The sequence below is a fragment of the Alternaria rosae genome (genome assembly GCF_020736505.1).
Source record: "Alternaria rosae strain MPI-PUGE-AT-0040 chromosome Unknown BKA58scaffold_1, whole genome shotgun sequence".
Taxonomy (NCBI): domain Eukaryota; kingdom Fungi; phylum Ascomycota; class Dothideomycetes; order Pleosporales; family Pleosporaceae; genus Alternaria; species Alternaria rosae.
Genome location: NW_025763570.1, coordinates 3,619,948 through 3,642,150, shown reverse-complemented (window position 1 = coordinate 3,642,150; position 22,203 = coordinate 3,619,948). Strand labels below are relative to the sequence as shown.

The 22,203-nt window shown below is 52.4% G+C and overlaps 8 protein-coding genes across 8 annotated transcripts; 2 read left to right on the top strand and 6 right to left on the bottom strand.

Annotated features, from left to right (window-relative positions):
- Nucleotides 1-54: 54 nt before the first annotated feature.
- BKA58DRAFT_22976 (Rof/RNase P-like protein) lies at nucleotides 55-1,049 on the top strand. Its single transcript, XM_046166455.1, has 2 exons — nucleotides 55-624; nucleotides 676-1,049. The coding sequence occupies exons 1-2, from the start codon at nucleotides 99-101 to the stop codon at nucleotides 843-845; spliced, it is 696 nt and encodes a 231-aa protein (XP_046031563.1). The 5' UTR covers nucleotides 55-98; the 3' UTR covers nucleotides 846-1,049.
- BKA58DRAFT_22973 (RTA1 like protein) lies at nucleotides 1,049-2,575 on the bottom strand. Its single transcript, XM_046166453.1, has 2 exons — nucleotides 2,300-2,575; nucleotides 1,049-2,238 (listed from the first exon to the last, which is right to left on the bottom strand). The coding sequence occupies exons 1-2, from the start codon at nucleotides 2,376-2,378 to the stop codon at nucleotides 1,253-1,255; spliced, it is 1,065 nt and encodes a 354-aa protein (XP_046031562.1). The 5' UTR covers nucleotides 2,379-2,575; the 3' UTR covers nucleotides 1,049-1,252.
- An 847-nt stretch (nucleotides 2,576-3,422) lies between these two features.
- On the bottom strand, nucleotides 3,423-5,797 carry BKA58DRAFT_22971 (Argonaute siRNA chaperone complex subunit Arb1-domain-containing protein). Its single transcript, XM_046166452.1, has 3 exons — nucleotides 5,530-5,797; nucleotides 4,720-5,468; nucleotides 3,423-4,671 (listed from the first exon to the last, which is right to left on the bottom strand). The coding sequence occupies exons 1-3, from the start codon at nucleotides 5,659-5,661 to the stop codon at nucleotides 3,717-3,719; spliced, it is 1,836 nt and encodes a 611-aa protein (XP_046031561.1). The 5' UTR covers nucleotides 5,662-5,797; the 3' UTR covers nucleotides 3,423-3,716.
- A 349-nt stretch (nucleotides 5,798-6,146) lies between these two features.
- On the top strand, nucleotides 6,147-7,283 carry BKA58DRAFT_22966 (inositol polyphosphate kinase-domain-containing protein). Its single transcript, XM_046166451.1, has 2 exons — nucleotides 6,147-6,289; nucleotides 6,345-7,283. Exons 1-2 carry the CDS (start codon nucleotides 6,228-6,230, stop codon nucleotides 7,240-7,242), a joined length of 960 nt encoding a protein of 319 aa, XP_046031560.1. The 5' UTR covers nucleotides 6,147-6,227; the 3' UTR covers nucleotides 7,243-7,283.
- On the bottom strand, nucleotides 7,256-9,669 carry BKA58DRAFT_22921 (uncharacterized protein). Its single transcript, XM_046166442.1, has one exon. The coding sequence runs from the start codon at nucleotides 9,508-9,510 to the stop codon at nucleotides 7,324-7,326; it is 2,187 nt and encodes a 728-aa protein (XP_046031559.1). The 5' UTR covers nucleotides 9,511-9,669; the 3' UTR covers nucleotides 7,256-7,323.
- Nucleotide 9,670: 1 nt separating this feature from the next.
- BKA58DRAFT_22920 (major facilitator superfamily domain-containing protein) lies at nucleotides 9,671-12,170 on the bottom strand. The gene is made up of 4 exons (XM_046166441.1): nucleotides 11,593-12,170; nucleotides 11,185-11,534; nucleotides 10,404-11,131; nucleotides 9,671-10,356 (listed from the first exon to the last, which is right to left on the bottom strand). The coding sequence occupies exons 1-4, from the start codon at nucleotides 11,917-11,919 to the stop codon at nucleotides 10,049-10,051; spliced, it is 1,713 nt and encodes a 570-aa protein (XP_046031558.1). The 5' UTR covers nucleotides 11,920-12,170; the 3' UTR covers nucleotides 9,671-10,048.
- A 1,296-nt stretch (nucleotides 12,171-13,466) lies between these two features.
- On the bottom strand, nucleotides 13,467-15,148 carry BKA58DRAFT_22906 (uncharacterized protein). The gene is made up of 4 exons (XM_046166437.1): nucleotides 14,750-15,148; nucleotides 14,621-14,694; nucleotides 14,156-14,573; nucleotides 13,467-14,107 (listed from the first exon to the last, which is right to left on the bottom strand). Exons 1-4 carry the CDS (start codon nucleotides 14,900-14,902, stop codon nucleotides 13,577-13,579), a joined length of 1,176 nt encoding a protein of 391 aa, XP_046031557.1. The 5' UTR covers nucleotides 14,903-15,148; the 3' UTR covers nucleotides 13,467-13,576.
- Nucleotides 15,149-18,363: 3,215 nt separating this feature from the next.
- Nucleotides 18,364-20,607, bottom strand: BKA58DRAFT_303722 (uncharacterized protein; the record flags this gene model as incomplete). The annotated part of the gene is made up of 1 exon (XM_046166986.1): nucleotides 18,364-20,607. One exon carries the CDS (start codon nucleotides 20,605-20,607, stop codon nucleotides 18,364-18,366), a length of 2,244 nt encoding a protein of 747 aa, XP_046031556.1.
- Nucleotides 20,608-22,203: the final 1,596 nt, after the last annotated feature.

The window sequence follows — 22,203 nt, the reverse complement described above, 5'->3', positions numbered from 1 at the left end:
GCGCACTAGTGCCGCCGTCTTCCTCGTCATGTCGAAGAACACCAACTCTACCCATCTCGCCGAGTTGCGACTTTTGCTACTGCGATACCCAAATCGAAATGGCAGACGCAAATCCACACATTGCGCAAACTTTGCTGCATCGCGCATTTTCTCCCTCCACTGCAGAATCACACTACCACGAGCGCGTCATAAAGCGCCCCCTCCACATTCGCGCAACCTCGCCTACACCGTCTGCACGCGCAGTCCGCCGCCGTGCTCTCAATGAGCGCAAACAAGCCGCCAGGAAGCGCAGCAAGAACCAGCCCCGTCCACTATCCGCTGCGAAGAAACGTGCACTGTGCTTGAACGAGATACCCAAGGAACAACAGAAGTATGCCATCTACGACGGATTGCACAACCTGTGGATTGGATACATGAGCGAGGTGCTAGGTCTGAACGATGCTGCGAGAAATGTGCTTGTCACGCCAAACGCAAGTGGGCAACTGCTTGCGACCGCCGACATGCACGGTGCGCTCGTGAGTGTGGTGAGAAGCCGGTGCGTGAGTCGCGTAGGTTTGGAGGGCATCATTGTCCGTGATACGAGGTTCACATTCGAGATCATCACAAAGAACAACGCCGTAAAATGTAAGTCCTGTGGGCTAGACCAGGTAAGTGGTAAGTATCTGACGAACTTAGCTATACCCAAGGAACACACAATCATCCGGTTTGAGTTGCCGCTTCCTGTCGAAGAAGGAAAGGAGCCCGTGAAACCACTGGTCTTTGAGCTCAATGCCGAGCAATTCCAGACAAGAGCAGCTGATCGCGCGAACAAGAAGTTCAGGATGCACTACCAGGCCGACATATGAAGAGAGCACACGAAACCATTTGGTGAACATTCCGATACAAATCGGGAGAGGAGACTACCAACCCACGACTCCTCGGAGCCCTTCACTCGACCAACAGCAATACCGGCCATGGGGACACTGCAATATGAGCCTCGCAGGACAGCTAAGACGTATCCTGCACCAGGAACGCATCGTGCTGTGCGAGGTGTCCATCGGAACGAAGAGATGCTAGGTGCAAGAGTACTTAGAAGGGAGCACAAGGCTACCAACACAGATGCTGCAAAGAGCCACAAATTGAAAGATCCAGAGAGGGTAGGCATGCAATTATGTCATTGAGTATGGTATCATCCCGATGGCGCTTCAGAGCGCCTCCCGCTAAATGCAATGGTATCATGAACAAACAACCTTTTCATCCGTGTATCAAAATCTTACACGTTCGTCGCGACCCTTCCAGATTGGAAGTCCTCGGGCTTGAAATCTCTCAGCTCGGTCTCCCGTCCACTACTGCCACCGTTCATCGAACTGATCTCATCCTTCTCTTTGACAGCCCTGCCCTTATCCAGCCTGCACCCTGTGTAGCTTCTCGGTAGATAACGACCCGGATGCCATACTGCAAATACGACCAGCACAGCAAGTATGGGCGCGGCATCGAAGACCCAGAAACACCATTCGTGACTCTGGAGGTATGCCAGCCCATAATTGCGATCGTGTGGTATCTCGATGGTGCGATAGAGGGCCCGACAGGCGATGAGAACCGATGAGAGGTTTATGGTATACCCTAGTTTCCGCCAAAGGTGCAAATCTCCAAGGTCGTGTGCAGCCCAGTGCCGACTAATGTAGAAGTACCGCATGCTGATGATGGAGAAGCTGAGGAAACAGAGCAGTTGCATCACCAGACCCATGATGAGGATAATCCGGCCAGGCAGCGCTTTTCGTTCAGAGGTAGCAATGGTCCGGTTCCCTTGCGTGTCTTCATCGTACTGCCGACTGATCTGACTCGCGCCGACGAGTTGAATGAGGAAACTGAAGAGGTCGAAACACACAAAGTTGGCGGTGATCCACCTAGGGAAGCACCACAGCGTTTTGAAGTTGAGCGCGTGGGTTGGGCAGGAAAACCAGACTACGCGACTGAATGCCGTATAGCACGCTGCAGCAAGGAAGCTAGGGGCGAGCAAGATCATGAGCCATGATGCGAGGAAGGGTGACTCTCTGTGCTCGTCGTAGGCCGATACTAGGCGGCATATGAACCCCAGATCGAGCATGATGATGGCGATGATGGCCGCCCAGAAGAAGTACGCCTTGTGGCGGACATACTGGTAGATGGAGTACGTGGAGAGCAACAGGACGACAATTGCGCCTGTTATAGCCAGGGGGTAAGAAGGGTCGTAGATGTAGGGGTTCAGAAAACTTTGGGCTGCAATATGGTCAGCGACGATGTTGCGTTGCTTAGTAGTAGCAGACGCGGACGAACATACCAACTTGAGCCCGATTTGGCAACCCCATACTTGATCGCGCTTCTAAGACGGCGCTCACGACGTGCATCTTAGCAGACATATCCCGCTCCGCACAGGTCCACCTGTTTTAATCCCCGAGCGTAGTCGTCCGTCGATCACGGCAGCCCCAGTAGTCGTAATGCTCGCTCTTTCGCAAATGCCAATGGTGCGTCGCTCATGTCCCAGTCGCGGTCGCAGTGATGGTAACGCCACAACGTCGTGGTACAGCAGCCTCGTCGCAAAAGGGCATGCTCGAACACCAGGGAAAAGAGCCAGCGGAGAAGCGACCCAGATAACAAAAGGCGGCGGTAACGCACGTTTTACCCAAGCCACGCCCGCCTGCGTTCTCCGCTTGCTAAGAGCACTCAAGGCTCTTGGCGGTCCCTGGCCCTTTCCACTCCGCACGCACTGCGCGTCTCCTTTCCTCCAGCTCCCACGTCCCCAGTCTGTCTCACATGTGTTGGCTAGGTAGGACCGGGAAACCCGCGACACTTGCGTCTTTAATGCGAGACGGGAGACGGATAATGCGGGTATATACAGCATGTAACGCAGTGCCGCGCGCACTACTGCTACCGACCCAGGCATATCTCCCTTTGATATTGATTCGGTACACACACGTAGTCGTACCTCCCTCTTTCACTGTTGCACCCTCGAACCAAAGGACCGGGCACAAGGTACACGCGTCAGGAATTCGCACATGATCCGCCGGCGTGGCCTTGGCAAACCAACGAAAGCCATGGCATGTGTCGCTGCCAAGGTGTTGGCAATGAGGCCGCTCGCCGAAGTAGCCGCACGCCGGGACTTCGCGTCTTACCAGACCCTACGGCGTGGTGTTGAGGCGTCGCCCAGCTGTCTTTGTCGTGTTTAGTCGTCGCGGCCAAGTAATATCCCGACGCAAACGTGAGCCGTGGCATTTCTTCGTTGCGCGATATTATCTTCGGATTGTTCGGCCTTGGTATATGTATCTTGTTTGTGTGTTGCGGTGTTATCCTGGCTAATGGCTAGCGAGAGTGCGTTCTTGTGAAACTGAGGCGTACAGGTGTGGCGCAGGTACGCCAAACATGGGGACAGGCCCGTCCTTGTAGCCTGCACAAGCGCAGAATGCACTACCTTTCGCGATGAACGCCACTCGTTTAGGATGGAGAAGGCTCAAAGTCTCTAGTGTGAGTTTATTGACATGTAATGTATCTCACCAATTTTGTGATAGCTTACGTATTTCCAGAGAACCTTGGCATAACTGGAGAAACATCGTGAATTTCCCTCTTGAAATCTTACTTTTCGAGCCAAAACCTTGAATCGCCCTAAACGGCTGGGTACAAGACCCGACCAAAGTACCTCGAACTACCGTTTCATCGCATCGTCCCCGCGAGAATATACCGGCTTGCCTTCATCTACCCGTTTACTCATCGTCAAACTCATCATCGGAAGCCTCCTTATCCGCACTCTCCTTGTTCTCGCCATTAATCTCAGCCTCATCCTCGTCATCGTCGACGCCCATGCCCTTCTTCAACCAGCGCACTTCCTTGGGCTTTCGTTCCATCCAGAGCTCGTTTGGGATCCAGGTATAGAAGCTGCACATGGTCTCCTTGATGTCGTCGAGAATGGTCATGCCGCCGGAAAGGTGCATGATGTTGGCGTCCATCTTCAGGCCCACAAAGCAGTCCTTGGCAATGTCCTCTTCGATCCAGAACTCGTACTCTTTGCCGTCATCAGCTTTGCGCGGCTTGCCGTTGGGATACTTGGTCTTGTCCTTGGGCAGGTCCCACTCGTCACAGTCGTCCGTGTACCAGGTCTTGCATACAAGCTTGCCGAGAGGTTCAAGCTGACCAAGCTTGTGTTTAAAAACCTTGCTCTGCTCTGCATATGAGGACTTCGTGTCGTCGTTGGGGAGGTAAATGCCAGTGACCTCAAGACAGGCAGTCTCTTTGCTGAGAACCTGCAGATCCCCAGACTCGAACATGTCGTACTGCGCATCCGAGCCCAGAACGGCGATACCAGTGCCGAACTTGATCCTGGCCTCTTCCTCCCGGATGCCGATCTCGGGAACGGTCAGGCCTTGCTTCTTGAGGTCCTCAGCCCACGACTTGTCGCCAGTATACATGCCGGTCTGGGCACCACCAAAGACAACGCTAGCGGACTTGTTGAAGTCTCCGGGCAGGGCAAGACCTACGGAGTTGACTTTGGGAAGCTCCCGCTCAGCCTGGTCACAGATTTGGAGCGCAGTGGCAAGCTGATTGTCGGATTCGGGGCAGACACGGTGGAAGCGAAGATATCCGAAGAAAGAGCGGGGCACTTGACAAGCGTTCTTAATGGCGTGCGAAGCATAGCCGTAGTGGGCAGGGTACCAAGATGATCTGTCACAGTCAATATCGCGTCAGCCAAGGTTGGGGTGGTAGGCTTACAGGAAAGCTTTGCAGACAGCCACAAAGTCAATAACCCATCGCTTCTCATCGGAGCGGTCCCAGGGTACGTTGTGGATGGCGAGGGCCCTCGCAAGCTCCTCAGCACCCATCTCCTTCATGTCGTGCTTGGATATCCCTTGGTACTGGCGAGGACCGGACTCTACTCCACCAAAGCGCATGAGCTTGTTGAAGACATGTGCATACATCTCATGCATGCGACGCTTTTGTTTGAAGCGCTGGATGGCAATCTCGATGCGCTCGACGAACGACTTGTCTATAGAGTACATCTCTTCTTCCTCGGCGGCTTCCGCGGGGGTGAGAGTAGGCTCCATGTACGCCTTCTCGAATCCAGTAGCCTTCAGCATATTCTTAGACACTCCTTCGGGATGTTTGGCCTTGGTCTGGGGGAGTAGTGGTACTGGGTACTGCGCTGGTTGCTGAGCCTTGGCCTTCCGTGAACCCGGGGCGTATGCGATGTCATTATCGTCGTCGGCATCGAAGTAATCTGGATCCAGGACGCACTTTCCGGTTAGAGGAACCTTCCGCTTGATGGTCTTCCCGTCAGCAGAGACTTCCAAGAAGGCACTCAATCGAAGAGCTGCAGAAACGAGGGACTTGGGCTTGTATTTTCGCATCTTTTGAAAACCACAGATGCGGCTGATGGAGACGGGGATGTTCTCACGCCCGCCACAGCATTGTAACATGTGTTCGTCGGTAGGGAGATTTTCATCTGAAAAGTAGAACTCCACCTTGAAGAACAATTAGTTCATCTGCAGAACTTACCGAGAAACTGGGGACTGGGAAACGTACTTGACGACGGATCTCTACCCCATCTGGGTGGTCCACCACAGTGCCGGTGACTTGAGAGATGGCAGTGATGTTGGTGGAGGCTCCATTGGGAGGTCCTGCATCCATAGAAGGTGCGGTCATTGCGGTTGCCATGTCTGCAACTCGCTGTACTGAAGATTGGGGATATCAAATGCGAACCGGAACAGACTTGGGGTTATAGAGGGTGATATACAGGGGATTGGGCATGGGAAGTCGACGCGCTAGTGAAGCAGCAGCAAACGATGCTTCGCCGGTGATGGTAATTGCAAACTGGGGTGAGAGAGCGCGACTGCCTCATACTGGTGGTCGTAGCTTCCTGTTCCGGACCTCTCGTTCGTACAAACGCTTGATACGGCAGCACCATAGTGAGACGTCAACTTAGTTAACTACGGCGCATATGAAATCTGCTCACAAGTGCTGCTATGGGTTTGAGCAATGAGGCTTTCAGATCGTGCCCAGCAATCGAGTCGTGTAGATGACATATAAGTCATCCACTCAAGGTACTGGGTGATGCTAAGCACATGAGTAATAAATTTCGTGATGACAGCATTGGCTGAATCGTAGCGGAGGACCCTGAAACGCCCGTGGGGCCAACCCACCATGTATCTTCCACCTAAACACCAACCACAAGTGCAACCACACTGATATCCCGACCAAACGCTCCATACAGACCACGAAACATGGCCTCCAAACAATATGACGCGTCGAAACTCGTAGCATACGGAAGTGCTGCCGCTGGCCAGTAAGTCTCCACCGGCTGCCTGTCAGCCTCGTCTACCAGACTAATACAACAACAGCGACGGCGTGCTCAGCGACCCATCCGGCGGCGTAGTAGTAAAACCATGCACCCTCGCTGAAATTGACTTCTACGAATCCCTTGCCGACCACCCAGACCTCGCGCGTCATCTCCCCACCTTCATGGGCCAGCTCTCCCTCTCAGCCGACCAAACCGCTGCTACAGAGTCCGTCGAGAGCGGCACCATACAAACAGCGGACGGCACAATTGAGCGCCTACACGGCAAGAAGCTCGCGACCGATCTCCACATTGTGCTAGAGAATATCACACACGGCTTCAAGAAGCCGAATGTTCTTGATCTGAAGCTTGGCGCTCAGTTGTGGGACGAGGCTGCGAAGCCGGAAAAGAGGGCACGGCTAGATGCTGTGAGCAAGGAGACTACAAGTGGCAGTCTAGGCTTTCGGATAGCAGGTATGCGCACATACAAGGGCGCTGAGGTGCCTGAGGTCCCCGAAGATCTCAAGGAATACGTCGAAATGGATAAAGACGGCGGCTATTGGGTGTACAACAAGATGTATGGACGCAAGTTTAGCGCTGAGGATGTAAGCGAAGGCTTCACGGACTACATCTTTCCTGGCGACAAGTCAGAAGCAGAGCTTGACCGGGCGAGGGAGGTACTCGCATACTTTCTGGGTGAGGTTAAGGATGTTCAAGAAGTCTTCGAAGGCAAAGAGAGCAGGATGTACAGCGCAAGCATACTGTTGGTCTACGAGGGTGATGTAGACGAGTATGCGAACACCAAGCAGAAGCTACGTTCCGCGCACCCGGAAGACGAGGATGAGGACGATGAGGAGACTGTGCCTAAGCTGGCCGAAGTCAAGATGATTGACTTTGCACATGCCACGTGGACACCGGGGCAAGGGCCGGATGAGAACGCGCTGCAGGGTATGAGGAGCTGAAGGAGTTGTTGGACAAGGCGCAACACCACTAGTCCATCTGTTGGGGGCCCAGAATCTATACGCTTAATACTGATGCTGTGTCTAACTATTCCCCAGTAGTGTATCATCCCAACTTCCGACTCCTCCCATCAATGACTCAAAAAATGCTGCGTCTACACCTTGAAGCGCCCAGTCGTCCGTTCCGGCAGCCCACCCTGGATAACATTGCGACGTGTTGAAGATTTCATCAGAAGGTGCTAGTGGTGGCTGTATCGACTGAGGGTGCTGCGGGCCAGACTCTGGTACGAGTAGGTTGGATGATGGATTGCCGCTAATGTCCTGACCGAAGGAAGAAATGTTGTCATCGACACCCACTGGGTTTAAAGAAGAGGGCACATCAGGCATTGCCGCAGTAGAAGTCTGAGAACCTGGCCGCTGCTTCGTGATGCCATTCGCACCAATCTTGATGATCCCAAAATATGGTATCGAGAGCTGAAACTGTTCACCGCAGCCCTCTTCAAGCCGGTTCACTGTGCTCTCGCTGCTGTGACTGAATCCACGCGCGGCGTCGCTTTCAATCAGCAATAAGTTGCGAAGCTGCTCAGCGCTCTTGCCCGTGAGAGGATCGTTCGTCTGTGTCTCGACGAGCTCCAGCTTTTCGACAAGTTGCTCCACCATCGCGCGATCACCGGGCCGCTGGTGAACAAGAAAACTTTGATCCGTCCAGCGTCTGCTGTCTATGTGCGCGATCAGTATTGTCATACCCGCCATTAGCGCAAAGAAGTCGGCTGTATGGCACGATTGGGTGGAGATGGGCCGGAAGTTGTGAAATGCGACGAATCTTGTAAGAATCTCTCTGGCCGCGTTGATGCAGGTGATCTTGGCGTACATATAGTAATCGGACCCCTTGGAGCAGCGTATAAGAAAAGGGAGATGGAGAAGATGAAGCAGGTTGTACTGGTAGATCTGACTTCGAAGCCGCATTAATTCCTCGAAAGTTTCTCTTGCGTTTGGTTGGAAACCAGTGAAACTGGGCGTGAGCCAGTACTTGTCTGGAACTGATGCCGCGACGTTCTGGAGGTCGCGGTCTAGTTTACGGGTAGCCTCGATATTTTGGCCTGGGTCTCCTCGGTTGCGGTCAACGATACCACATGCGATGAGGGTATGTGCTCGATCGATTTGGCAGCTTACACTGCCCCCAGGACTGGAGTTCTCCACGCTCATCTTCTGGCCCCCATGGGGTAGACCAAGCATCAGGCTAAGATAGCTGTCCATATGAACAATCCGAAACCAAAGGAACTTAGGATCCACCCTATGCTTGCTCTCCAGATACTTGACAGGCGGAGGGTTAGGCGTATCCAGTCTCATCAACTGTGCAAACACCATGGCTCTTCTGAAGGCGATCCACGCTCGCCGAAGGTTGCCGGCGTTGGATTGGAAGGTGGCTTCGTAAACGATACACTCTAGTCCTTCGATGCAACCTATCAGATGGTCTTTGGTGACGACCAAACGAACAACTGTCTCCACCAAGCGAGCGGCGAGGACGCCTGGATTCCCCGAGATGCAATCACTCTTGTTGCACCGAAAGTACTGCAGCATGAGGGCAAGGATGAGCATATGCCTAGCGATCAAGACTGGAGGTATGCGCGAGGTGTCAGGAATCGTAGCCAAATCGTCGGCAATGTCCAATGAGTCGTGTTCTGAGGGGTCGACGGACGTCGTGAGGCATTGGTAGCTGTACAAGGTCGCGTTGCGATCGGACTTGCACAAGAGATCCAGATCCTGTTGAGGGGGAAACGTTCGACGTAGGGCGGATGATGTGTTCTCGCTATCTTCCGTTTGTGGGAGAGATTGTTCCGGTGTCAGTGCAGCTGAGTTAGGTGTTGGAAGTTGCACATAGCTGATTGTTGAGTCGTCTCCTGGATACTCCGATCGCGCAAGCAATGCTTCTGCCCTTTGCAAGCGTGAGAGAAGCTGCTCATATGGAATATCAGGAGCATTGGCGATGTTGTTAGAGCCTCTACTAGGACGCAGCAGTGATGCTTCTCGGCTGCTATCGTTACCTCCAAGGAGTTCCTCTTCCGGCTGATTCTGGAGAACGCATGGCACCTTCCGACGGCGACATGCTACACATATGGTGTCAGACGTCGCATCGAATGTGCATTTGACCTTTCGCTTTTTGCAATGCCAGCAGCTTGTTGTTCCCTTCCGAAGTTTGCGCCGCTTGCTGTGAGGCTCGAAGTTGGTGGTGTCGGCGTCATTCACGGGCGATCCCGGTGCGCCTTCCATGGCTGGTGACAGTAGCCTGAGTTGAGGGCACGGTACCTCCTCTCGAGCAAAGCGACCCAACGTGTGGCACGCTTGAATCTAGTGACTCTGTTGCTAGCATCGTATCACAAACAGATGCGATGTTGGTGACATGGGGAGAAGTTGGTAACTTAGGGGCGAAAGGGGAAAAGTGAGGGCAATCACCGAATCTGCACGGCGGAAGAGACCTCGGACTCCGAACACATCCTTCAGGCTGATCAGCAAGGCCACCAGCCAGCCACCACATCATTGAGTCGATGCACAACGGACTTCCCTTGGTTCGGCGAGAAAGCGGCCGCTTTTGGATATCAATTCTATGGATCCCTTCTACTATTACAAGATCAGACAATACACATGCCTCGCGCGTGTCAAGGCGATGCATGTCCGAGTATTACCGAAAGTGAAACTTCCCTCTAGGTACAATCTACGTATCTCAAGCACAACCCTAGCAATAGCGTCGCATTGGTCGTAAGTACGGGCAATCTGTTGTGTAGCCCTACCAAGATATGGCGCGTTTGATCTACGCAGCTCCGGCCTGCACCTTTTCCATGTTCAGCTTCTTGAGAGGTACCAATGCGGCAGCCACGGCAGCTGCACCAGCCAAAGCGGTCGCAATAGCGAGCGCGACCTTGATGCCCGCCATATATGCGACCACTATGCCTGCTATGTCTTCCGCAGCGAAATTGTCCCGAAGTTGGGTCGCACCAGATCCGACTACTGCCAGCGGATTCACGTTCGGTGCTGTGTTCGCAAGCGTATTGATCATGCGGTTGACAAATCCAGACTGAGCCGCAGTCAACGAGAATGCGCCGCCGATGGTTTGGAAAACTACGGTGTGTTAGTTAATTCCATATGAAAAGAGTTGATCTGCATACAAAAGATCGTTGCGGTCGCTGAGGACATGTCCTCTGCCCTCGCATTGGCCTGACCTGTATTGATGGCCATTTGGAAGCCTAACCCGACTGCGATACCGTAAAAGGCCTGATAGCCAATCCATTTGCCCAGCCCAGTACCAATGTCGAATGTATACATCAGACCAGTGGCAATAGTCGCTAGAATAGCCCCACCGATCATGAAAGGTGCAGCATAGCCTGTCTTTGAGACAACGCCGCCACTGACGATGCTACCCAATACCATTGCGAGGACCAGTGGAAGATTTAGTACACCCGAATTGATTGCGCTGCGATTGTCGACACTCTGGAAATAGAGTGGTAGGTAGTACAGCAAAACGAGATATGATGATGAGAAGAAGAAGATGAAGGCAGATGGTTGCCATAGGGTCCGTTCACGGAGAAGCCGAGGTGGAAGCATCGAACGCTCGCCGTTGAAGATCTCCCACGCAATGAAGGTCATCGCGATGACGACGAAGCCTACCAAGAGGCCGATGACGTAGCTGCTGTTCCAAGGTCGCTTCTGGCCGCCATTTTCGAATGCTAAGATGTATGTAACGATGCCACCCATGACGAGCGCAATGCCGAGAGGATCCATTTGCAACAACTTTTCCTTCCAAGTCGCTCGGGTGATAACGGCTTGTGGTGGAGTCTTGTAAGTGAACAGAATTAGTGCTGCAGAGGCGCCGCCGATAGGAAGGTTGATGTAAAAGCTGTGCCATGGTTAGCATGTGAGCAGAACGATTATGAGAAAACATCGACATACCACCATCGCCAGCTCACTGTGTCTGCAAAAACTCCTCCCAAAAGCGGACCGACGACGCTAGAAAGGCCGTATACAGCACCAACAATCCCCATCAGAGCTGGTCGCCGTTTAGGCTCTGCCGCGAATGCCGCCATAGTGAACGCCCCCGTCACTACGCCAGCGGAGCCGACACCGGCGATAGCGCGACCAACAACAAATGCTATAGAATTTGGCGCGACGGCACAAATCAAGCTTCCAATCTCGAAGACGAAGATGGCACCCAGGAAGGACCACTTGAGTGGGAAGTAGCGGTAGAACTTGCCGGACATGGACTGGAAACCGCCGAACGTCATGAAGTACGCGGAACCATACTAAGACATGTCAATATTCAAAGACCCCGAGTAGCCACAGCGAGAGTGTAAAACTTACCCATGAAACCATGTTGAGGCCTCCAAATTCGTCTGTAATCTTAGGAATGGCTGTCCCAAGAATTGTCATATCCAGGGCCGTAAGAAAGATTGCGCACAAAATGGCAATCAATATGGGTACCAGCAGTATGCCACTAGGATATTCCTCTTTGACATCATCGGACTTTTCATCTTGTTCAGACTTGACCTCTTCCTCGATGCCTTCGTTGTTCTGCTGCTGCGCCTTCTCCTCAGCCAGGTTGTCTGGTATCGTGACACCACCAACGGATTGTGCTGTTGCATCGGATGCGACCGAGGTTTGGAAGTTATGTTCGTTCATCGTGTGCATCTGGAGTTGAAACTAAGGACGAGGTTGACGGGAGCGTCAGGGTGACGGTTTGCAGCGGTAAAAGAGAGTGGAAGAAGTGCCACAAATATACTAATCTACGGACGAATAAATAATTCGATTCTGCGAGCAAAGCCCCGATTTCTTTGGCTGAGTAAGTGTGCTTCGGAGGGCGAGAGCTTGGCACATGCTTCCTCCGAAGGTTTAGGAGGAGCTGCCCTGGGCCCCCCCAACACGACGTGCGAAAGCCAGATCTTCCTTCCGCCGAGACAGACCACGTGTTCCAATCTCCAAAGAATTGTATTAGCTACCGAGGACTCGATTTGTAATTTCGTTCCGTGGACCCATGGGCGGCTTCCGACCTCCAATGTGCGTTGTTTTTGGTCTGGGATCGTGATACACGTCCAAGAACCTTCCACCAGCGGAACCGAGTGGCGCGCATGGTTATCGCAGCAAGTGAACACACATATGTTATGTGAGAGAGGTGGTGCACTGCGGGTTGCTATATGCGGTTAGTCAGCACTTCATTAAGATTCGGGATGCCACCTCGTCCTCTTCACACATCTACCTCTTCCACATTGCAATGTCGCAAGATCTCCGTTCAAAGATACTTATTCCGCTTTACATTTACCCACATCCGGGTGCATGGAATCCTCTCTATACAGCGTAGCATTCCCTTCACCGCTAACACGAAGGCTGACTGACGTCTCCCAGCGTCGCTACGTTTCCGGATGTCCAGTTTCTGGTAATCATCAATCCGAATAGCGGACCAGGTGCTCCACCGTGGTGGCCGAATGAAGACTATATCCGGGAGATACCGCGGCTAAATGCGTTGCCGAACGTCACCACCCTAGGTTATGTTTGCATAACTTATTGCAAACGGCCTGTTCAAGACGTCCTTGATGATGTCGTGTCGTATGATAGAAGAGGTCGAGAGGACAGCGGGTATAGAGTGGACGGCATCTTCCTCGATGAAACAGTAAACTTATACTCAGAGGAAGCCAAGAGCTACCTCGATACTGTCGATCGTAGAGCGCGGGTCCTTGCTGGCGTTGCGGAAAAGAGAATGGCAAGTCTTCAATCGTCCATGCTGGATGGATGAGAGTTACCCAAGCTGACCAGGCCTAGATCATTCATAACCCTGGTACAGCAGTGAGTACTGAGCTTGCGAATCCGGGACCAGAGGTCACAGTGGTTGTGGAAACGGCCTACAAGGAGTTCATGACCGAAGAGTACCAAGAGTGGCTTTCTACCTCGCCATACGAGCGGTCCCGTACTGCGTACATGGTTCATTCAGTTCCACAAAATGAAGTCGGGCCGTTAACGAGAGCGCTGCGTACACGAGCGGCGTACTTGTTTTTGACGAGCGCGTCTTGTGACTTCTATGGGCAGTTTGGTGAGAATTGGTCCGAATTTGTCGCATCGCTAGCAGGACCGTGAAGTAAAGGCAATCGACTTTCTTACTCGTTGGTTGCAGTGGTTGGTGGACATATTGGAAGAGGCCGCAGAAGTTCCACATCTGTGCAAACCTCTCCTCACGGGTAGTCGTCGTTTCTTCGGGACAGTTTGATGGTATGGAGACGCTTGAGGTCGGGATTACCCGGCCCTTGGAAAGTTTTGTGACTACGCTTTTGAACTTGTTCCGCCAGCTCTTCAGCCGTTATCTTTGCGCCATATTTTCTTGCTCTCCTAACGCTTCCTCGATAGTAGCCCATATTCTACACCTGTTCCAAAGTCCATCGGGCACGTCAAGCAGACGCTCGTCGCATCCACTGATCTGGAAGCGTTTCTTCGCAAGAAGCTTCGCGGCGAATTTCCAGTCCCAGCAAGCAGTATGGTCCAGAAGCGCTGCATGTGGAGTGGTAAGATGCTGCTCGATCCACTTGGTGTCTAGATCCCAAACATGTGGATGTAGACTTCCGTCCCGGAGGCTGTCTCGCCAGAAAGTGGAATCGAGCGGTATCTGTAGAGCCAGCACTTTCGAGGTGCGATGTAGTGCTATGACAGACTGTATTGGAAGATAGCCGCACACTACGTCCAACAATTCCGTCGGCAGGCGCTCCAATCTTTGGGGTTCGCGCGTCGCTCTCGGCCTATACTCTGTTTCGTCTCTACGACGCGGCGAACTCTGCAATACTTTATGCACGAATGAGGCGATGTCTCCCACTTCGATGGGATCGGTGTAGAACTTCTGTGAATCGTTAATGGCAAGCTTGAAGGACAAACTGTGGTTGCCTACATCGTATTCCGCACCCCACCATTCTAGTCTACTCAAAGCTAATGCGCTTCTAGGCCCATAATCGCATGAAGAAGAGCAGAGATCGAAAATGTCGTTTGATGACTCGAGTGGCTCGTCCATTAGGCATTTTCGCTGAATGAAGCGCGCACTCAACACACGATACAGTATTTCAAGAGCAGATTTCGACACAGTATCCTTCCTTCTAGAGTAGAAGTGGTCGATGGCCCGACAACTGATCGCGATACACGATTCATGCAATGGAAACAAGGTTCCGTGATCCGGTGCATAACACAAAGCGTCGAGCCAAATATCGTCTTCGTCAGCGTCGCCAGCAATGCGAAAGTAGCCCGAGCCAGCCATGTTGAAGGATGCAATCTCGGAGAGGAAGATGCCTGGTATTTCAGAAACGTTGATCGGCCTTGTCCGGACTTTAGCGTGTGAAGATAGATGAGAGCCGCTTCTTACGTCGATCCCTCGCTGGCTACCGTGTGTTCAGCTACATCTGCGATGCTACCAAAAAGACGGAGGCTATACAACCACTGGCATACGCGCCGTATCAGTAGTCTGTAATAATTCTTTGGAAAGATGGTTTACCTGGAAACGCATGTCTTTTGGGTCGATATTATAAACATCGCCTTCGACATCGAAAGGACCACCACATATGACGCAGAATCTTGAATCCTCCATAGCGCATCGCGCATCGCTCTTCCAGTCATCCGAGACCTTCGAAGAAAGTAGACTGCCCATGTTGACACTGCACGATGAGATTACAGCTGGCACAGATCCTGGCGGTGAAGGCGATTTTTGCTCCGTAAGATGAGGACGCCCCGTCCCGTCCACCTAATTTAGTCTGACAGGAGGCGCATCCGCATCAAATGCAAGATCCAGATGAACAGATGTCGGCAAGCGGTTGTGAGACGCCAAATTGAGTGAGCGTCGCTGGATAGGTCAGTTGCGTGGATCGATGACGGTAGTTCATTCCGCCGTAACCCAACTAGGTATAGCGTTTCCCACAGCTTCTGAAACGGGCTGCGATGGCTGAGTCTTGGTGCTTTTATCATACAAATAGCATCGCATTTGTCATATCTGCGCTCATGTTGCTGCGTGCGATTGGACTTGTTTCGCAACGAGGGCGTGTATAGTTACGAAATATGTCGTGTGCACGGAGGTCCGCACATTTTGCGACGAGCGCATCATTTGTAGCGGAACACCGATCGTCAAGCAATATTTGATTATGCTTTACAGAGTATCTACGAGATCTTCCCATTCGTCATCCAACATATACCTGTGTCTAAGTTCTTCTTCACTAGATGATGAGTAACCCATATCTAGATGGCCTTCAGATGCCAGGTGAGTGCTGACCCCTGTCAACTCATGCAACCGCCGATCGATTCTTGGTTGTGAGGTGTCTGCTTCAGACCTGGGTCTCTCGCCTGGCTTCAGTACATATGCGTGTCCCTCCCAATGTATACGAGGCTTTTCACTGCTTGGACGCCAGCCATGGAATGTGGTTTTGATGTGCCCAGATACCTCTGCAACACTTCCAACCTTGATGTTAATCCGGTCATCTTCATCGACATCGTTCACACTCGACCAACCGCCCATGTTCGATTGAGCGTCTGGATTAGACTCAGTGCCCATGCCCGGTTGATCGTCCGAACCGAACTGATTGCCAACGCCCGGTTGGTCGACCGAATCAGACTGATCGTCGATATCCGACTCGTCGTCCGTACCCGAAGGGGCTCCCATAGCTATTTGGTAGTCCTCCATGTACGAGTAGAACGTCTACTTCATCATATCCCTGAAACCCTCGTCGCGAATGGCGACGATCATAGCTTTCAGCTCAGGTAGGGCCTGCCTTTAAGATGATACCAAATCGCGAAGTTGATGGCTATCAGGCGTCGTTGCGCGTTCGGTAGGATGTAGTGACAGAAACTCCAAGCCTGGAGGTAGCCGCCAGCACCAACGATCTTGCTCCAATATCTTGAGCTCGAAATTCATGTTCATACCGGGCTGATACTTGCCCAAAATGGCCCCAACGTCAAACATACTCCATACGTCCACATTTGTATCCAGTCGCCTCAAGGCGGTGAAGTATCTTAGCGATTCGATCAGATGGCTGGAGTCACCATCTTCTTCTTGCGGAGTCATCCAATTGGGTACGATGTCAAGATACAAGTCTTCCAGTGTATTATTGAATAAGTCAAGCATGGTGATAAGCTCGCTTGCTGTGAAGTTGTAAGGGCCGATGCCTAAACCGTATGAATAGTATAGCCACTTCAAACGAGGAGACGCTGAAAGGAGCTTTTGCAGCTCCACGCGCGTGAAAGCGCAATTCGGAAGATGAAGAGCGGTGAGCGCCCCGAGACCAAGAGGTAGAGCAATTGACGGTGATTCGAGGAGGTCAACTCGAGCTGGATACCAATAGCCCCCCTGGCCAACTCTAGGGTTTGGAGCGAAGTGTTGTCTATTATCTGTTTTAAAAAGGACGCAGACCATGACATAGCACTATCATTGGCGGCTGTAAGCCTGACTAGCTTTGCGAATCCATGCTTTGGCAAACGCCAAGGTAGCATGGTTTTGTATGGGTTCACGAGAATGCTGTGCAGCTCAAGTACTCGGAGATTTGGGAGAAGGGCTAAAACGAGTGCGACCAGTGCATCTTCATGCCTAGTGCGCAAAATCTGGCAGAACGTGAGATCATAAGGAGGCCACCCAGCACCCTGGCTTTCTTCATGAGAAGTTCTTTATATCAATCTTGCTCACGCCAATTTGAAGCCAAAGCTCCTTTTGGGGTGACTTCCGCGGCTTCATACGGGACGATGATGTCGATGATATTTGCGGCCTTTGTGGCTTTCGTATACGTGTCGTACGATTCTTTGGATATGATCTCTGGACGGGGCCAGGCGCAATTAGAGTTCCAGAAGCCCAGCTTTATCTTCTTGACATATTTTTCCGCAATGTCGTGCCTTGCGAGGATTCGGTCGGTAAACATGGAAAGCGATTTTCCGTGAGGCTGTACATATTCTCGGTAGAGTGACGATTCCGCGTGTTTCTGAAAGTTTTTGCACGTCAGGCTCAAATTGAGGAGATCAACCTGTGGAAGGAACGCTACGATGTGCTGAGCCAGTTCGGCCGGTAGTTCAACAATTAAGGGCGACATGTATGAGAGAGAGTTCTGGTCGTGCTCAAAGTCGCCGGATGTTGACTGCTTGATGCAGTAGGCGGATGCTAAAACAAAGTATTGCTGTGGCAGGACGTGAAAGTTGGGTGAGGTAGCGAGCGGCGCCCCCAAGATCCCGAGGCCAGCTTGCAGGCAGCCCACCCTTGGCCCCCGCACTTCAATCCGGTCATTGCGCTCTCAGAGTAGGCCAAAGACATGCTATCGCTATTGACCCTACGCCCAGCTCGTATCAGTATACAGCCGTTCTGTCGGCAGGAGGAAGATGGTGCAGATGGAGGTTGCGCTGGTGGCGGAAGATACAGTTCACGACCAGCCCAGTCGCTCCTGGCACAATCACTACGTCTAGACGCATATTGGTGTTGCGTCAGGCAAGCCGGATCGTCATCGCCTATGCTGCGAATTCGCGCACTGTTGGACAGAGAGGATCGTGTATCACGAAGCAAGATAGTAGAGTACAACGACGCGGAGATAGATGCGGGGAAAGCGATCACGATCTAAAGCTGAGATTGAGGACGACTGTGAATGGTATCCATACACAAACAAGGATCGCAAATTCGTTCTACACTGGCCACTGTCTCGCGACATTTCCAAAGACTGCCCATGATGCTGCCCGAGCTGTTGGTGACGTATTGCTGCCACTAAAGACTGGTGCGTGCTAGCGTGGCATTCTCGCGTCCCAGGGGGCGGGCAGCACTTCACGTCGTCAAACCTCCGCTTTCCACTCTTATCAGGCCGAGAGTCAGGCCACCACATCAAATTACACCCTGAGTGTTCGGTTTCCACGCTTTATTTTCCTTCTCCTATTTTCTATTGTCCATGCTCAACATCCTTACGCGTGTCCGCCCAGCTCAGCATCGTCCGCCACCGAAGCAAGCAACTCTTAATCGAAAATGTGGCCTGTGTCTCGACGTGAGGACGGCAGTCCAACACGGTTCAATGATGCCAAAGGTTGACCGGGGCCCAATGGAAAGCTGGAGCAAGGCAAATTGCTCCTGTCGTCCGGCTTTTTGGTCGCAACGCAACCTCAGATCCATTTCTCGAGACCGCGACAGTCGTCAGGCTCATGCTTTCCATAGTATTCCTCATGGCATCGGACATCACCTCCTGCAGTCCTGCTCTGAGCACCCTGGCTAGACTTCGCTCTATCAAGCATATCCAGCTCAAAAGGACCGTCATGTGCACCTCTACTCTTGTCCGCACCAACCCACCCACCGACTGGAGTTCCTTTGCGCTCTTCTGAACGCGGGAACAGATTTGTATTGTACGTCTGCAGTCTAGCGCCATTAGGACCCATTGTTCTATTCTGGCCTGGAAGCATCGGTACGGGAGGAGGCAGAGTAAGATCTTCCGCTGAGCCGTCACGAGAGTTGCCCTTGAGTGCGGAGCGGATATTCTCTTTCGAAACGATGCGTGTAATGCTGCGATCAGACTCATCACGCATTAGTTGTTGAGGACGAAAACCGCTGGCAAACCCCCGTGTACTGTTCCATCGCTCGGGGCTTCTGGATGGTATGGAGGGAGCGGTATACTCCATTCCAGGCCATGGTATTGCCTTAGGCGGAGAAGTACCTGGCCACGCAAGAGGGTTTGGTGTCGCCTTGCGATGGACGTCGTTCGGCACAATACGCAGATCGCCGGTATACGCAGTTGGCTTGATAGGCACAGGAAGCCTCGTGACTGGCTTTGAAGGCCGAACGCGTTGCGGATTTCTAGCACTGTCCTCGTGTACAGTGTTGAGCTTCGTCAACGAGATCTCGTCGTCCCAACCGCTGCCCTCGTAACTTGGAACTCGTCCATCCGGATGTGCCCTTCCCCTCTCGACCGATGGTGCGACCCGCATGTTAGACTTGTACTTGTCGTGTAGTGGCTGCGGTATGGCACTCAATTGGCCCATGGGCGAATATATCGGTACGTCTGTGTCGTCGCGCATCTGTATATGCCGATGGCTATCGGAAAGGACGAGAGGGTCTGAGTTCTGGGTTGATGTGTAAACACTCTGATTAGATGGCTTGCGCTCTGTATCGGGACGGGGCCAGGGCGTGATGATGGTCGTGTCAGACGATCCGACTGAGGTGCGACTAACATGCCTCTTAGTTGACGACGGTTCGGAAGGGCGATAAGCTGGTGCTCCATCATCAGGTAGATGGATCTTTCGTGTTACACCGTGCAGCGGACTCTTCGGCTCCTCCTTTGTCGCCATTCTGCACATGCCTCGAGACAGTGAGCGGCGGATGCTATCTGAGTACCGTCTGATTGGGCTCTCACCGCCATCTTGGTCTTGTCTGCTGCTGTGTTTGTCGGGAGAGCTCTTGTGTACCGGGCTCCCGCTACCGTCACGCTTTACCACCTGGGACTGGAATGCCCTCACTTCGCCCGTCTTCTCTGTGGCCTTCCTGCGGTGTGCTCGCGCTCGCTGTTCATTCAACCACTCCTCCATCTTGTGTTTGAACTTGGGCCGTTCAACTAAACCGCCATACTGAGGGTACACATCGCGAAGCTCCTTCTCGGTCTCGTCGTACTGCTTTCGCGTGAACACTCCAGCACCGCCGACACGCTTGCAGAATGTCGCCCCTTCATCACTGACGACCTTCTTCGGCAAAGAGACAATACGATACGGTGTGGGCGAAATCAAGCTTCCTCCAGGTACCACGAGGTTGTCCTTGGGAAATGCGAGACCAGATGGGCACCGCTCTTCGATGTACAGTGCGAGGCGACCGTAGTGTCGTCGGCCTTTGACACTATAGGAAGCGCGAACAGCATTTACAATCGGCACAAAGACTGCTTCCCAGGCTGTGCAGATGTTGCGGAGCTCGAAATAGTCAATGTTCCACGGATTTCGCGACTTGCCGACCTTGAATACCTGCAGCAACCAAGCGAAGAGGTGTTTCTCGTACGCCTCCACATTCCAGTCACTCTTGTCGATTACTCCATGAACGCTGGAGTCCGATGTGTACTCTATGCTGTACTTGTCGGCGCGTGGGTCATAACGGTGTACACCTTCATCGAATCGTGTATAAAACCACAACAGGCCCGTGCGAGATACACCGTCCTCCCCCTCCTCTCTGGCTATCGCCGTTGCACGTGGCACTGCATCCGGTTGACGCAGGAATATTGAATCGCGAAATGCGGCCCATGGCTCCAGAAACGCAGCGGTCCCGAGGAAGCGCTCTTCGAGGCTGTCCAAGTCGGACAGTTGCAGTAGCAACAGCGCTTGTTTGAGCTCAGGAGGGAACTTTTCCTTATCGCTGCGTGTAAAGAAGTCGGGCATGTTCTTGAATCCTGAGTTAGAAGAAGAGTGCGCCATATTGGCTGAGTCGTGGGCGCAACGATTGCGGCTTTTGTTTGTGGTGAAGGTTTGGGCTGTTGTTGTTGAGTGGCAGGAAACAGTATCGCTAGCGCCGTTCCTCTTTTGCGCCTCAGTGAATACAGATTATTTTCAGGCGAAGAGATTACGACATCTGGCCCTGAAACGCAAGGCAGCGGTCTCACCTTCACAACGATCCCGAAAGTCCGACGCCATAAGCTCCGCTTACACCACTGGGAACCGTTGGGTCTTGACAAGCTTGCTGCTTCTGCGTGACGGGTTTGATTATCACCCTAGAGCCTAAGGCAGTACGGATCATGATTTGGGATTTGAGATGATTCCCATGTGGTCCAGGCCAAGTTCGTGGGATGTGGCGTGGGTCAAGACGCAGTAAGGGTGGAGGTACAGTGGTGCTGAAGAAGGTGCGCAGGATGGCGGGGGGATTAGTGGGGTTAGGTTGGAAGACCTGATTAAGAAGGGACGAGAACGATATGTTCAGAGCCAGGTTTAGGGCAGATCTCAGCTGTGCTTCCATATAGCACTCGCCTCAAGTTCCGTTACTATATATAGGTGCTAGATCAGCCGTTATACAGCGGCAATATCTAGGTAGCAGAATCTCGGGGATATGCAATTCAGGCAAGCTTGAAAGCTCTGAGCAGTCGACTGACATCTCTGACCTGATTGCCAAGCGCGCTGAGCAAGGGACTGGCTAATTGTCCTGGCCACTCTCACCTTTACCTCATCTCTGCTCTTATTGTACAATTTCAAACTTCTTCATAGTTGCTCGCTTCGAGCATTAACTTTTAACCCTCAAGCGCCATTAGACTACGATGCATAAAGCTCAGCAATTCCAATCCTCTGCACCGCGCGGGCCAGATGAATCCAGCGCCGTTCCCGAACTCCAGGCGCAATCACCGTCTCTGAATCCTGTTACAATGGAAGGCAACGAGGGAAATCTGCAAGGTAAGCACGAGCCAATGCATCTTGATGAGGGCGACTAACGTATACATAGCGCCACTGAAGAGGCGCAGACTCAGCAAAGACGAAGATATCATGGCGGCAATGCGAGACCGTCATCAATAAGAAGAAGCGCAATTGTGTCGACTGAACGATGAGATTGTGACGCTCCGACGCGATGCGATATCTACAACACAATTCAATCGTATGGTCGCCGAGCAAGCAGAAGTAGCAATGGCTCTCAGACGCGAAGTCGAGCAGCTGAAGCAGGTGAAAGAGCAGAAGAAAAGAGCTTCTCAGAGCGTCAAGAATATGTTCGTAAGGAGTCAAAGCAGCGTAAGAGATTGGAAGGCACAGGCTGAAACGGCAGAGAGCGAGGTGAGGGAAGAACGCACTAAGAGGCTTGAGGCGGAAGCAAAATTGGAAAGATACATTAAAACACAAAAGTCTATGGCAAAGGAATTCGGAGGTTGAGCAGGCTAAATATATAGCCTTCGCGACAGAGTACTTGGGCTTGACACCAAAGTTGCACAGGTGGGATTGCTTGCAAGACTTCGATCGAAGTTACACAGAAGCATTGCTAGCTTTGGGAGTTCGCATACA

Coding starts and splice junctions, on each gene's coding strand:
- BKA58DRAFT_22973 (XM_046166453.1), bottom strand. CDS start 2,378: ATGTCTGCTAAGATGCACGTCGTGAGCGCCGTCTTAGAAGCGCGATCA. Junction 2,239..2,299: donor GCCAAATCGGGCTCAAGTTG/GTATGTTCGTCC, acceptor ACCATATTGCAG/CCCAAAGTTTTCTGAACCCC.
- BKA58DRAFT_22921 (XM_046166442.1), bottom strand. CDS start 9,510: ATGGAAGGCGCACCGGGATCGCCCGTGAATGACGCCGACACCACCAAC.
- BKA58DRAFT_22920 (XM_046166441.1), bottom strand. CDS start 11,919: ATGCACACGATGAACGAACATAACTTCCAAACCTCGGTCGCATCCGAT. Junction 11,535..11,592: donor GCCTCAACATGGTTTCATGG/GTAAGTTTTACA, acceptor GACATGTCTTAG/TATGGTTCCGCGTACTTCAT. Junction 10,357..10,403: donor AGCGACCGCAACGATCTTTT/GTATGCAGATCA, acceptor AACACACCGTAG/TTTTCCAAACCATCGGCGGC.
- BKA58DRAFT_22966 (XM_046166451.1), top strand. CDS start 6,228: ATGGCCTCCAAACAATATGACGCGTCGAAACTCGTAGCATACGGAAGT. Junction 6,290..6,344: donor GGAAGTGCTGCCGCTGGCCA/GTAAGTCTCCAC, acceptor ATACAACAACAG/CGACGGCGTGCTCAGCGACC.
- BKA58DRAFT_22906 (XM_046166437.1), bottom strand. CDS start 14,902: ATGGGCAGTCTACTTTCTTCGAAGGTCTCGGATGACTGGAAGAGCGAT. Junction 14,695..14,749: donor CAAAAGACATGCGTTTCCAG/GTAAACCATCTT, acceptor CGCGTATGCCAG/TGGTTGTATAGCCTCCGTCT. Junction 14,108..14,155: donor GGTGGGGTGCGGAATACGAT/GTAGGCAACCAC, acceptor AACGATTCACAG/AAGTTCTACACCGATCCCAT.
- BKA58DRAFT_22976 (XM_046166455.1), top strand. CDS start 99: ATGGCAGACGCAAATCCACACATTGCGCAAACTTTGCTGCATCGCGCA. Junction 625..675: donor AAAGAACAACGCCGTAAAAT/GTAAGTCCTGTG, acceptor TGACGAACTTAG/CTATACCCAAGGAACACACA.
- BKA58DRAFT_22971 (XM_046166452.1), bottom strand. CDS start 5,661: ATGGCAACCGCAATGACCGCACCTTCTATGGATGCAGGACCTCCCAAT. Junction 5,469..5,529: donor GGGTAGAGATCCGTCGTCAA/GTACGTTTCCCA, acceptor TTGTTCTTCAAG/GTGGAGTTCTACTTTTCAGA. Junction 4,672..4,719: donor GCTGTCTGCAAAGCTTTCCT/GTAAGCCTACCA, acceptor TGACTGTGACAG/ATCATCTTGGTACCCTGCCC.